This window comes from Aegilops tauschii, chromosome 5 (assembly GCF_002575655.3).
Source record: "Aegilops tauschii subsp. strangulata cultivar AL8/78 chromosome 5, Aet v6.0, whole genome shotgun sequence".
In the NCBI taxonomy this organism is placed as follows: Eukaryota; Viridiplantae; Streptophyta; class Magnoliopsida; order Poales; family Poaceae; genus Aegilops; species Aegilops tauschii.
Window position 1 is genome coordinate 457651948 of NC_053039.3, and position 14116 is coordinate 457666063.

At 45.9% G+C, this 14116-nt stretch overlaps 2 protein-coding genes across 2 annotated transcripts; both read right to left on the reverse strand.

Moving 5' to 3' along the window:
* On the reverse strand, window positions 1-7722 carry LOC109761848 (F-box protein PP2-B11). The gene is given in 3 exon segments (XM_045228707.1): window positions 1-708; window positions 777-970; window positions 7557-7722. Coding segments are annotated over 3 exon segments (1068 nt in total).
* A 5413-nt stretch (window positions 7723-13135) lies between these two features.
* On the reverse strand, window positions 13136-13855 carry LOC141023005 (uncharacterized). Its single transcript, XM_073499310.1, has one exon. The coding sequence runs from the start codon at window positions 13853-13855 to the stop codon at window positions 13136-13138; it is 720 nt and encodes a 239-aa protein (XP_073355411.1).
* Between the last annotated feature and the right edge of the window lie 261 nt (window positions 13856-14116).

Sequence of the window (14116 nt, forward strand, 5' to 3'; positions counted from 1 at the left end):
TCATTGTTTAGATCTAATCTCAACACCCAACACAACAAGGCCACTCTTGTATCCTCCGGTTGTCTGCATTAGGCCGACAGACACCTCGCCATCGCCGCCTTCCTCGTTGTAGAACTCACCCAGCTCGACCTCCATCCAGCAGTCAGCCCTTCTCCAAGGGAGCACAATCTTGTCCTTGAGATGAATTGCGCCAGTAACGCGACTGCGCTTGCAAGGCCGCCAATTTTCCTCCCAGCTAGACCTCCAAATATGTTTGCGAGTCACCCCGTCATCCCCAACCTCCATGTAGCCTTGCAGGCAAACTTTCCGTGTTGAACGATACCATCCAATGCCGACTGACGCCACCTGAAACGGATAATCCAGCTTGTTGAACCCACTATCTGCCAGCTTGAACACCATGTAAGTGGCGTATGCCGAGTTCTGCGAGAGCATCCTACATTGCATCTTGGCACAGATTTCCAACCACGAAACCTTGCGGAGCCTGACTGCTTCCGAGAACCTGCCGAAGAAGTTTGTGGTAATGAGGACGAGGCGTTGAGCCCGGGAATGAACAGTAAATTCACCAAAAAAAAGTAAATAAATTAAAAAACCTTCAAATTTTTTGTAGTGAAAGATGCTTGAGTTCGTAATGTACGTGCAAAAATTCAGCGCATTTGAACATCTGTTCACAGGGTGTAGATGAGGTCGGGAACTGATATTCGGTGGTAATGATTAGTAATATATTCATGTCATCTCATAGCAATGCTATACTAGTATATCAAATTTATCGTGAAAATAAAAATCCAACGGAAAACTAATTGGCCCCCAAAACACCACACAATTGAAAAGGAGGCTCGATCGAACCTCTCGTTTCCTTGCATCTCGTCGCTGCGGAGGTGGATCCATTGCCAGGAGGCGGGCGTCTCGCCCCGCGAAATATGCAGCGCCCTCGCCGAAATCAGGAAGCACTTGGCGCCCGTGGCCGCATGCTCTGCGCAAAGCAACGAGCGAGCCAACCGTACGGGGGATTAGTTCATCGCCCACCCGATTCCGATCAATCGGAAGCGAGCAGAGAAATCAAGAGGGCACGGGGAGTCTGTCATCGATGCGTACCACGAGCTTGCATGGCAGGAGGGCCGGGGTGACGGAGAGGCGCCGGAACAGCGCCTTCTTGGACGGCGGCGCGTGGGGGAGCTCGCCCTCGGCGACGAGCAGCGGGAGGTCGCGGTGTTAGAATTAATGGGCTAGGTGCATAGTAATTTCTGAAATCTCAAAGCCCATGTGTAAAATGGCAAGTGGTGGTGCTAAGTTTAGTCCCACCTTAGAAGTTGAAGAAGAGTTGGACCTCTTTATATAGTGGGTTCTCTCCATCACTCTAAGTGGTGTGTGAGAAGAGAAAGGGAAAACCACACGCGCGCGCTCGCTCGCCTGGCCGGGGCCGGGGCCGTAATGGTTCGCCAAAATCCGGTCCGTCTCCTTGCAGGAGCGCAGCTTCCTTTTGCCGTTTTATTTTCATGTCTTGGCAGACAAGTTTTTGATTTCTTGTCCGGTAAGTATACGAATTAGAAACCGAGTCGGTTTGGGATTGTGGTCGCGACACAATACCGCCTCTGGTCCTAATGTATATACAGCTACCGGCTGCGGCCAGAGAGACACCGAAAAACACCTAGGGTTTTGCCTCATCTCACAACTTGCGCTGCCATCGTAGTCTACTCCATCCCAAACGCCGGCGTGCATCGGCGCGTGGGAGAGCAGGTCAACCGTTCGTCTTTGCGATCCTGCACCGGGAGAGGACGAATTAGGTTTTTGGGAAGCGCTGTGCGCGACTGCTCAAATTCGTCATCACGGGTCGTCTTCTGTCCAAGTCGGGCGGTGCTACTCATCGTCGTATTCATCGCCGTCAGCAGCAGATCGTCGCCAACATCGTCATCAACACTGTCGCACCCATAATAGCTAACAATCAGTACGTCCAACATCCTCTGTTCATGTCTGTTTCTACAGCTATTGTTACGTGTTTGCTGCTGTTATGCATGTCTTGCTGTTCTTCTAGTTTGCTAGATTATTGCATGCTAGTATCTCTTCTAGTCATGAATTATTTACTGGAATTAATCATGAACTTGCCTAATATTCCAACAATCCAAAAACCTAATTATAGGCAATTTCCTGAGGTAACTATGGCTGGATTCGCTGATGCACTGAGGCCGGATAAGTTTACCGGTGTGCACTTTAAGAGGTGGCAGGTGAAGACCACGCTCTGGCTTACTGCTCTGAAAGTTTTCCACGCTAGTGTTGGTGCTCCAGAGGGAATGACCGACGAAGATCGGAGAAAATTCCAGGAAGCCAATACTATGTTTGTGGGATGCATTCTGAGTGTTCTTACTGACCGTCTGTGTGATGTGTACATGCACATAAACGACGGAAAAATTCTGTGGGATGCACTGAATGCAAAATTCGGTGCAACAGATGCAGGCAGTGAACTGTACATCATGGAGAGTTTTCATGACTACAAGATGGTGAATAACCGTTCTGTGGTTGAACAAGCTCATGAGATACAGTGCATTGTGAAGGAACTTGAACTCCTTAAATGTGTTCTACCCGACAAATTCGTGGCTGGGTGCATGATTGAAGTTGCCTCCTTCATGGAGGAATTTCGCCACAACTCTGAAGCATAAGAGACAGGAGATATCAGTTGAAAATCTGATTGCATCTCTTGATGTTGAAGAAAAAGCTCGGGCTAAAGATACCACTGAAAAAGGAGGTGAGGTTCAGCCTACTGCTAACATGGTGCAGAGGTACCCACAGAACAAGAACAAAGGGAAGAACAAACCTGTTTTCAACAAGCCTACCAAGACTACTACCTTCAAGAAGAAGAAGTTCAACAAGGCTGAGCTAGAGTGCTACGCCTGTGGGAAGCCTGGACACTTTTCCAAGGAATGCCCTGAACGTGCAGACCGCAGAGGGAAAACAAGCTCCAAGACTGTCAACATGGTGACCGCTAGCAATACTGATGGGTATGGTAATTTACCTATTGTGCTTTCAGTATTTCAATCATCTTCGTGGTGGATTGATTCGGGTGCTAACGTTCATGTGTGTGCTGACATCTCCCTGTTTACTTCTTATCAGGTCGCAAGGGATTCTTCCGTCCTAATGGGGAATGGGTCACATGCTTCTGTTCGTGGCATTGGCACGGTGGATCTGAAGTTTACTTCGGGAAAGATCGTGCAACTAAGGAACGTGCAGCATGTCCCTACTATGAACAAGAATCTAGTTAGCGGCTCCCTTCTATGTCGAGATGGATTTAAGGTAGTTTTAGAGTCCAATAAAGTAATCGTGTCAAGATTTGGACAATTTATAGGAAAAGGCTATGAGTGCGGAGGCTTGTTCCGCTTTTCTCTTTCAGATTTTTGCAATAAGTCAATAAACCAAATTTGTGCTAGTGTTAATGATGATGCAAGTATTTGGCACTCTCGTTTATGTCATATTAATTTTGGTTTAATGTCTCGGCTATCCAGCATGAGTTTAATTCCGAACTTCACAGTTGCCAAAGGTTCTAAGTGCCATAGTTGTGTGCAATCTAAGCAACCTCGAAAGCCTCATAAGGCTGCTGAGGAGAGAAACTTGGCACCTCTAGAACTCATACATTCTGATCTTTGTGAGATGAATGGTGTGTTGACAAAAGGTGGAAAGAGATATTTCATGACTTTGATTGATGATGCGACTAGATTTTGCTATGTTTATTTGTTGCAAACTAAAGATGAAGCATTAGACTACTTTAAAATCTATAAAGCTGAAGTTGAAAATCAACTAGAGAGAAAGATCAAGCGTCTTAGGTCCGATCGTGGTGGAGAGTATTTTCCAAAAGTTTTTGATGAATTTTGTGAGGAACATGGTATTATTCATGAGAGGACGCCTCCCTATTCACCTCAATCAAATGGAGTGGCCGAGAGGAAAAACCGCACATTGACTGACTTGGTGAATGCCATGTTAGACACTGCTGGTTTATCTAAGGCATGGTGGGGGAAGGCTCTATTGACTTCATGTCATGTCCTGAATAGAGTTCCCAACAATAATAAAGAGAAAACCCCTTATGAGGAGTGGGTTGGGAGAAAACCATCACTTTCTTATTTGCGCACTTGGGGATGTTTGGCAAAGGTCAATATTCCTATTCCTAAGAAACGCAAACTTGGACCAAAGACAGTGGATTGTGTCTTTCTAGGGTATGCTCAACGGAGCATTGCTTATAGGTTTTTAGTGGTAAAATCTGAAGTACCTGATATGCATGTTGATACTATAATGGAATCTCGTGATGCAACATTTTTTGAGAACATATTTCCTATGAAAGATATGCATAGCATTGCTAGATTTTCTTCTGAGATAATTCCCGAATCTAGTACAACTGATGAATATTTTGAAGAATCACATGAGGAAGTCCTTGAGAAGGATAACAATGAAGTTCCTAGAAGGAACAAGAGACAAAGGATTGCAAAATCCTTTGGTGATGATTTCATTGTATACCTTGTGGACGACACACCCAAGACGATTGCAGAAGCATATGCATCTCCGGATGTAGATGATTGGAAAGAAGCTGTTCATAATGAGATGGACTCAATTCTTTCTAATGGAACTTGGGAACTAACTGATAGACCATATGGTTGTAAACCTGTGGACTGTAAGTGGGTGTTCAAAAAGAAGCTAAAGCCTGATGGTACTATTGATAAGTACAAGGCGCGGCTAGTGGCCAAGGGCTACACTCAGAAAGAAGGCAAAGATTACTTTGACACCTATTCACCCGTTGCTAGAATGACCACCATTCGAGTGTTACTTTCCTTGGCTGCCTCTTATGGTCTTATCATTCATCAAATGGATGTAAAGACAGCTTTTCTCAATGGAGAGTTGGAAGAGGAGATCTATATGGATCAGCCTGACGGGTTTGTGGTAAAGGGTGAAGAGAGAAAGGTGTGCAAGTTGTTAAAATCTTTGTATGGTCTGAAACAGGCACCTAAGCAATGGCATGAGAAGTTTGAAAGAACTCTGACTTCTGCAGGATTTGTCATTAATGAGGCTGATAGGTGTGTTTACTATCGCCATGGTGGGGGCAATAGTGTCATATTATGTTTGTATGTCGACGACATACTGATCTTTGGTACAAACATTAATGCAATTAATGAGGTCAAGTCTTTTCTATCAAAAAGTTTTGACATGAAAGATCTGGGAGAAGCCGATGTAATTCTAAACATCAAACTTATTAAGGATGAGAGTGGGATTACATTAAAGCAATCTCACTATGTTGAGAAGGTCTTGAACCGATTCGGTTTTATGGATAGCAAGCCTTCTCCAACACCTTATGATCCCAGCGTGACACTCAGAAAGAACAAGAAAGAAACGAGAGATCAATTAAGATACTCTCAAATTGTCGGTTCACTCATGTACTTAGCTAGCGCTACAAGACCAGATATCTCTTTTGCTGTGAGCAAACTGAGTAGGTTCATGTCCAACCCGGGTGATGATCATTGGCATGCACTAGAAAGGGTCTTGCGCTATCTGAGAGGTACTATGAGTTACGGAATTACTTATTCAGGGCATCCTGCTGTGCTAGAAGGATATAGTGATTCAAATTGGATCTCCGATGTTGATGTACTTTACGCAACAAGTGGGTATGTATTTACTCATGGTGGTGGCGCAGTGTCATGGAGGTCTTGCAAGCAAACCATATTGACGAGGTCAACTATGGAAGCAGAATTAACTGCTTTGGACACAGCTACTGTTGAGGCAGAATGGCTGCGTGAGCTCTTGATGGACTTGCCGGTTGTTGAAAAACCTGTACCGGCTATTCTTATGAATTGTGATAACCAAACGGTTATCGCTAAAGTGAACAATTCTAAAGATAATGCAAAGTCATCAAGACACGTGAAAAGACGTTTCAAGTCTGTCAGGAAGTTGAGAAACTCCGGAGTAATAACTGTTACGTATATACAAACAGACAAAAACCTGGCAGATCCCTTTACAAAGGGACTATCACGAAATGTGATAGATATTGCATCGAGGGAGATGGGTATGAGACCCATAGATGTTACACCATAGTGGTAACCCAACCTTTGTGATCGGAGATCCCGTGAATTAGGATCTGGGAAGAACAAGCTATTGGTTAACTGAGGAGAGTAATAACTTATGATCGTCTCCAAGTGAAGATGCAAAACTCTCAGAGCTGTAAGGCTCAGATCTGTAAGGCAGGTTGGCAACATGCCTTAATGTGGTTCTATTGGATATAATTAGCAAAGATGCTGTCCTACAGAGCAGTCTTGAAAGAACACACCTATATGAGTTCTGACTGTAAACGTCGCAGTCTATGAGATTTGGGTGATCTCTAGTAAGCTCACGAAGAGACCAGGGAGTATGACGTATAAGCTCCAAACCGCGGGGTAGCCTACCGTCGTTCAGGTACTGGTTAAGACTTTGAGTGAAACCTGTTCACACAAAACTAGCAATTCAAGGCATAGTCCATTGTCCAGTTGTGAATGGATGTAGCTTAAAGTTCTAGGCAGAAGTTCAACTTAACAGTCTCTGCTGAAACACTGGTATATTAAACAAGTGGTGAGAGAAGGCAAATCTCTAAATGGGTATTTGAGATCTGGTGGGGGATTGTTAGAATTAATGGGCTAGGCCCATAGCAATTTCTGAAATCTCAAAACCCATGTGTAAAATGGCAAGTGGTGGTGCTAAGTTTAGTCCCACCTTGGAAGTTGAAGAAGAGTTGGACCTCTTTATATAGTGGGTTCTCTCCACCACTCTAAGTGGTGTGTGAGAAGAGAAAGGGAAAACCACACGCGCGCGCTCGCTCGCCTCGCCTCGCCTGGCCTGGCCTGGCCTGGCCTGGCCGGGCCGTGGCGAGGCGAGGCGGCGCGTACATGCGACATGCGCGTGAATGGTCCGCCGAAATCCGGTCCGTCTCCTTGCAGGAGCGCAGCTTCCTTTTGCCGTTTTATTTTTATGTCTTGGCAGACAAGTTTTTGATTTCTTGTCCGGTAAGTATACGAATTAGAAACCGAGTCGGTTTGGGATTGTGGTCGCGACACTGCGGCCAGAGACACACCGAAAAACACCTAGGGTTTTGCCTCATCTCACAACTTGCGCTGCCATCGTAGTCTACTCCATCCCAAACGCCGGCGTGCATCGGCGCGTGGGAGAGCAGGTCTCCGGAACCGTTCGTCTTTGCGATCCTGCACCGGGAGAGGACGAATTAGGTTTTTGGGAAGCGCTGTGCGCGACTGCTCAAATTCGTCATCACGGGTCGTCTTCCGTCCAAGTCGGGCGGTGCTACTCATCGTCGTATTCATCGCCGTCAGCAGCAGATCGTCGCCAACATCGTCATCAACACTGTCGCACCCATAATAGCTAACGATCAGTACGTCCAACATCCTCTGTTCATGTCTGTTTCTACAGCTATTGTTACGTGTTTGCTGCTGTTATGCATGTCTTGCTGTTCTTCTAGTTTGCTAGATTATTGCATGCTAGTATCTCTTCTAGTCATGAATTATTTACTGGAATTAATCATGAACTTGCCTAATATTCCAACACGCGGGGCAGGAAGCCGGACCAGACCGCGTCGGAGTCTGCGGCGCTGAGGAAGGCACGGGAGACGGCGGCCGTGCGGCGGGCGTCCTACGGCGACGTGAGGGAGATGATCGTCGCGAGGAGCTCCTCCGGCAGGCGCGGGGTCTCGCGGGCTGCGGTAGCTGCCTCCATGGATCCCTGTCTCTTCTTCACGTTGGAACCAATCTGGCGGTTGCGCGATTGGCCACGGGAACACTACCGGAATCACATATTTTACCGACTGTCACGTGTTTACTAAGTTTTTTTAATTGACGTCAGATTAACGACAACTATAAGCACCGGAGCTAGCTGAAGGCACGCCGTCGTTATCGCCTCTCCCTCACCGAAACCAGGCAGACCTTGTTGTCGTAGACAGTTAGAAAATCATCGTGCTAAGGCCTAAAAAAACCAGCGCACCAGAGCAGCAAGCATCGTCGATGAAGAGAGTTGTACATCGGAAAGATCAAACATATAACCACACAAATAAAGACGAACGAAAACTAGATCCAAATAGATCCACCGAAGACCAGCACCGACCGAATCTCGCGAGATTCGACGGAGACACACCTTCGTATGCCCTCCGGCAATGTTATGCGCATCATAGGGACGCGAAATTGAAGGTGAAAGACATTATTCCTACTGAGGGACATCACCACAGCCACACAACCCCAACGAAGACGTTGAACTTAACAAAAACTAGACCGGGTCCCTCCCGTCGGCGGGGGGCCGTGATCCTCCACACCTCGATGGCCCAAAGCCCATCGGAGGCGGGGCGGACCGGCGGCGACACCGACGGGAGGAGGAGGAAAGACACATAGAGTCGTCTGGTTGTTATGATGTCGGATTTTAAACATGACAAATCGAGTCTTTTATGGCAATTTATGGTTGTGTGGGGATGACAAATTTAGTTTACAAACACTGTAATTTTCTAAAAGAAAAATGAACTGAAACGGATTTGTCATGCTTGCCAACTAAATATAAATTGCCACATAAAAAGGCTCTATTAGAGTCTTACTTAATACTGTAACATTTATGTGCAAATACATACACTCGGTCATACACATAGTATGTTTTTTAACACAATACATATACAGATGCTTACATACACGCATATACACTCATCCTTTTGAATACCGGCAGAACATGTTAAGATTGACGAAATCACCATAGGTGCCTCGTTGTCAATGAAACATCTCCTCCCATTAAACAAGCATTGCAGGAAAGGCTAATTAATCCAGAAAAATGGAGTATTTAACCAAAAACTACCACAATTGACGGAAACGTGACGAAAAACTACCACTCTACGATTTTGTGCGAAAACTACCAAATTTGTCCTAAACCGTGGCAAAAAGCTACCAAGTCGCGAAAGCGCTCGCTTCGCCGCGCTAACCCCGAATCTGACTGGTTGGGCCCGCGAATCAGTTGCCACGCTGGCGAACGGACGGCCGCCGCGCGTTGACGGCCCTTAACGGCCCGTCCGCTGTCGGAACGGCGGCTGTCGGTGGGCCAATAAGTGAGAGCGAGCTCAGCCACTTGCTCATTCTCTTCCTCCTCGCTCGCTCTCACTCGTCCTCATCCTCTTCCTCTCCCTGGTAGTCTGAGCTAGGTCAGCCTATCGCCGTCGCCGCCGCGGCCATTGTTGCCGGTAGAAGTTGAGGATGCCATCCTGGAATGACGAGGAGAGCTCGGACGAGGACATCAACATGGTTTCAATGGATCCTCAGCTCGTTGTAAGTGCATAATGGTGGAACAGAGTTAGGGTTAGGGTTAGTTCATCCAAATTGGAGATTCCAAGTTGCTTTTGGTTTGATTCGAAGTTTCTTTTGCAGGAAACCCCTGACAGTGTGGTGGAACCATCTTTCTGTGGTTCTTACACTGAATCTGAGCCAACGTGCATGATGCATCATCAGAGGCCGAAGAAGATGGTGGATTTTGAAGGTGCTTTGACTGGGAGGCGACTCCTGGGTTGTCCTGTGTAGCAGGTATTAAATCTTGAACGCTAACTTGTTTTGCTGGTGGAGATGTGTGATGTGTTTTGCTGCTGGAGATGTGTGGTGCAGCATGTGGTGCAGAGATGTGTGATGTGCAGAGATGTGTGCTGTAGTTTAGAACTGAAACTTGAAAGTGCCATACATATGGAAGCTATATGTGAAAGTAGATCTTTAGTTAACTGAATTCAATACATGACTGAACCTGAGAACACCTACATGCAGAGATCTTTAGTGTACTGTGAACTGAATGTATTAGTTAGGTGTTTACTGAATATAGCTGTTAACTGAAAAAGAACCGAGTTAAATGAATTTATATCTACTGCTAAATATAGCTGTTAACTGAATTTATCTCTGATGCTAAGTCAGGTGCTATGTGCTTACTATGAAAGAATTATGTTTGCATAATTCAGAGAGCATATTGATGTAAACAAAGGGTTTCAGTTAAATGAAATGACTTTATGACTTTAGTTATCTGTACTAAGTTTGTTACTGAGTGCTTTGTGCTTAATTATAAATAATTGCTTCTGTAGGATGTACTCCCTCCGTAAACTAATATAAGAGCGTTTAGAATACTAAAGTAGTGATCTAAACGCTCTTATATTAGCTTACAGAGGGAGTAGGTGTGAACTGTGGGGTTGTGGAGTGGGTGGATGGTCCTTGGCCAGAGATTCTACAAAGGTGCCTAACCAGGATTTGGGACATGTACCATGAGCAGAACTTGGGGACGGTGAATGACAAACAAGCCCATGAGAAAGAGGTGGCCAAGCTACAGAAGGAAATTGATTTCCTGTCAAACAACTACATCCAGTTGGTGGAAGATGTATCCAAGCTATTTGACTATCAAGATGGCAAGATGTCTCATGACATGGACTATACCAGTCAGGCAATCAATGAACTAAATGAGAAGAAGAAACAACTTGAGGATCAGGCAAAGATTGAGTTAAGTATGGAAAAGCTGAAGCTTGCCAAGGAGCAAAGGTGCATTCTTCAAAGCCAAGAAGATATCATTCAGAACATGAGGAAGGCCATGAAGGAAGTGGAGGGGGACAGGGACCTACTTAAGCAAGAGAAGAAGAACCTGGAGTATCTGATTGCTGATCTGCTCAATGCTGGGCATGCCAGCAAAGATAAGCTGGAGAGGATCAAGGCAATTATGAATGAGTGAAGTGGTTGGTGTGTGGGTTAAGTAATTAGTAGGCCTATATATATAGCTCGCCTTGGAATGTCATGCATGTTAGGTGTATATTTTGGGAAAGTTTCATGTGCTTTCAGAATGGTATGAGGGAGGGAGGTACTGTTATGGTTTAAGAACTAGTTGGTTTTATCTATGATGTAATGACTATTATGTTAAGACCTACTATGCTAAGTGAGTACTCATGCTAAGTTAAGTAAGTAAGAATGTTTTATCTATGATGAGGCTGTTTTACTCTGCATATATCATGTGTGGATAACTGACAGTAGTGACATAGTTGGAAGTAGCAAGTAACATATATAGCAATTAGCTTAGATAGTCTGACAAATAACTGAACATATGTAGCAAGTAGCAAGTAACATATATAGATAGTTTGACATAGATAGATAGTACTGCCATTCATAGTCTGACATAGATAGCAACTAGTAGTAGATAGTGCCTGACATAAATAGCAACTAGTAGTAGATAGTGCCTGACGAAACTGAACCTAGGAACTTACTGAACTTACAAAAGTTCAGGACTGACGAAACTGAATATTAGTGCACTGAAGTAACTGAAGGCAGCACTTCACTCCTCCTTCTTCAGCATCTTCAGGTGCTGGGAGCGGCGCACCGCAGTCACGGCCGCCCTCTTCTTCTTTCCCAGCGCCGGCTCCAGCACATCTTCCTCGCCGCCATCTTGTTCTTGCTTCACGACGACGCCGTCTGGGAGATCGGTGACCTCCGGCAGCGCATCCACATGGATTGGGAGGTTCCTGTCCCCCTCCACGGCGTCGAGGACGGGAGCCAGCAGCTGCACTTCAGGCTCGTCGTCGGAGAGGACGACGACCTCATCCACCTCGTGGTCAGATTCGTTAGAGGGCTCGTCCTCATCATCATCACTGGACTCGTCGTCAGAGGACTCGCCGTCAGAGTCGTCAGAGGGCCCAAGGACCCATGGATTGCGCCTCTCCCAGTAGGCATTGTTGATTGGGGCTGGGAGAGCGAGGACGGCGTTGGTGACGTGGTCCGCGACGGCCGGCGGCGTGGTGGATGAGCGGTACATCCACCATCGGGCGCGCTGCCTGGGGTCGGGGGAGCGCTGCACCTCGCGTATCGCCCACAACTGAATGGTCGGCGGCGGGATGGTGCGGCCGGCAGGGAAGGCGCGCTGCTTTTCAGCAGCGGTCATCACCTTCACGAGGCCGCGGGCGTGGTTCCTCAGCATCGCCAGACTGGGGAACCAGCGCGCGATCTCCCTGTACTGCGCGCGCATCTCCTCGTTGTTGCCGGCGAGAGCTTCGATGGCCAGCTGCTAGTCCATGGCGACGGCGGTGGCGGTGGTTGTCGGCAGCGATTTCGACAGGAGAGAGGGGGAAGTGGAGTGGGCGGTGTGAGCGGCGAGTGGGCGAGTGAGCAGAGGGCGTGGTGGGTGGACACGTAATAAAGTTGTAGAATCCGAAACAGCTGGTTTTACTCAACGCACACTCACCACGCTGCCGGTTGCAACGCACGCTGAACGGACGACGTGGCTAACAACATATAATAAGTTTGGCCGATGCTAGTTAAACAAATCACCAACACTAGCCCATTGGTATTGAACGCTTAGTTACAACCAATTGGTCCTGGGTTCGAGCCCCAGGCCAGACTTTTTTTTGTGCAGATTTTTTTTCTAAAATGAATTTGGCAGTAACTTCTGAACTGTAGAAATGGCAATGTAAAACAAATAAAACAAATTAAAACAATTAAAACATGCACCTAAACTGTACAAATGGCAAAGTAAAACAAAAAAAAAATCAGTAGCACTTAGCCCATTGGTATTGGGCACAAATAAGTATCATACATTCAACATTGTCCACAAGTTCACATGTCTGAATTTAAGCAGGCTAGTAGCACAACACACATTTAGTAGCAGAACACAAACTTAGTACCATACACTCAAACTAAGTAGCAGAACACAAACTTAGATACAGAGTTTCAATAGTTTCCACTAGCATTGAAATAGGATGCAAACTTGCTAGGAGGTTTCCTCTTCCTCTTGCCTGCCAATATCCCTGGTTCTCCAGTGGATGTTCTTGGTGCATTGAATGTTCTTGTTGATGCTGATCCTATTGGAGCTCTTGTTGATGCTGATCCTGTTGCAGGTGCTGGTGAAGACCTAGCTGCTCCTGCTGAAACTGTTGATGTTGAACCTCTCTTATTTGCTGCTGTTTTTCTGTTCCTCATTGCTTTAGGAGGTGGAGCAGATGATGCTGGCATCTGTGAAGTTTGGTGTTGAGGTGGTGGTTGTGGAGGTGGATGTGTAGCACTAGAGGAACCCCTAAAAATTTCTCTATTCTCCTGCATGAAAAAATTAAATCAGTTAGTAAATAGACCAGAACTAAAATAATTAAACAAAGAATGCATCATTTTTGAATGACCTGGTGTAAGTTCTTTCTCATCTCAAGACTAGGTTTTAGAGCTTTCCCACAGTTTGTATATCTGTGGCCTTGTAGACCACAATTGCTGCATGTAATTGTTCCCATCCTGCTTGTGTCCTTTGGTGCAGGCACCTCAAACTGGACCTTTCTCCTAGCTGTCTGTTTCTTGCCTGCTTTTTCTTTGAACACTGGGGGCTCAATATCCTGAGTATGGGTGTCAGGCCAGAATTCAGGACCAGGGACAGGGTACACTATGTCTTTGTATGCTTCAATATATAGTGCTTTTTTGAAAAATTCATGCACATAGTCCTCTGGGTGCATGTGAATCTTGCTCATTGCTGCTATTGCATGACTGCATGTCACACCTGTCATGTCCCACCTCCTGCAGTCACATGATTTACTAGCTAGGTTCACACAGTACTGATTTTCCTTACTAGACACTTGCCAAATGTCAGGACCTGCCTTATATGCATCACAAAATTTGGCATACTTCTTATTCTCCTCTAGTTTCTCTGAATAGTTGGGTGTGATCATCCACCTGCTATTCTCTGTTTTTTCCCTAGTCTTCTGCCTTTTGATCATCTGCTTAGTCCTAATTCCTTCAAACATAGTCCTAATTGGTTTGGCCCTAACATCAAGGATCATTTTGTTGAAAACCTCAGTAAGGTTGTTCACAACAAGATCAGTTTTGCAATTGTAATCCATTGCAGACCTACACCAAGTCTCCTTTGGAATTTTTAAGCCACTACCAGGCATCCTCACACTCTGCTTTAAGCTCTGCCATTGCTAATTCATGGCCATGTTTGGTGAATGAGTAGCTAGCCTGATCTACTAGCTTCTTTAGTTCTGCTCCTCTGAAACCAGCTGACTGAAAATTTGCATATATCACTACAGGAATCAGCTACTTTGCCGTCTGCCATGGCAGACGGCAAAGGCAAGGATGGCGGACGGCAAAAGGCTCCGGCA

Excerpts from the sequence above, each read along its gene's own strand:
- LOC141023005 (XM_073499310.1), bottom strand. The coding sequence starts at position 13,855 with ATGGATTACAATTGCAAAACTGATCTTGTTGTGAACAACCTTACTGAG.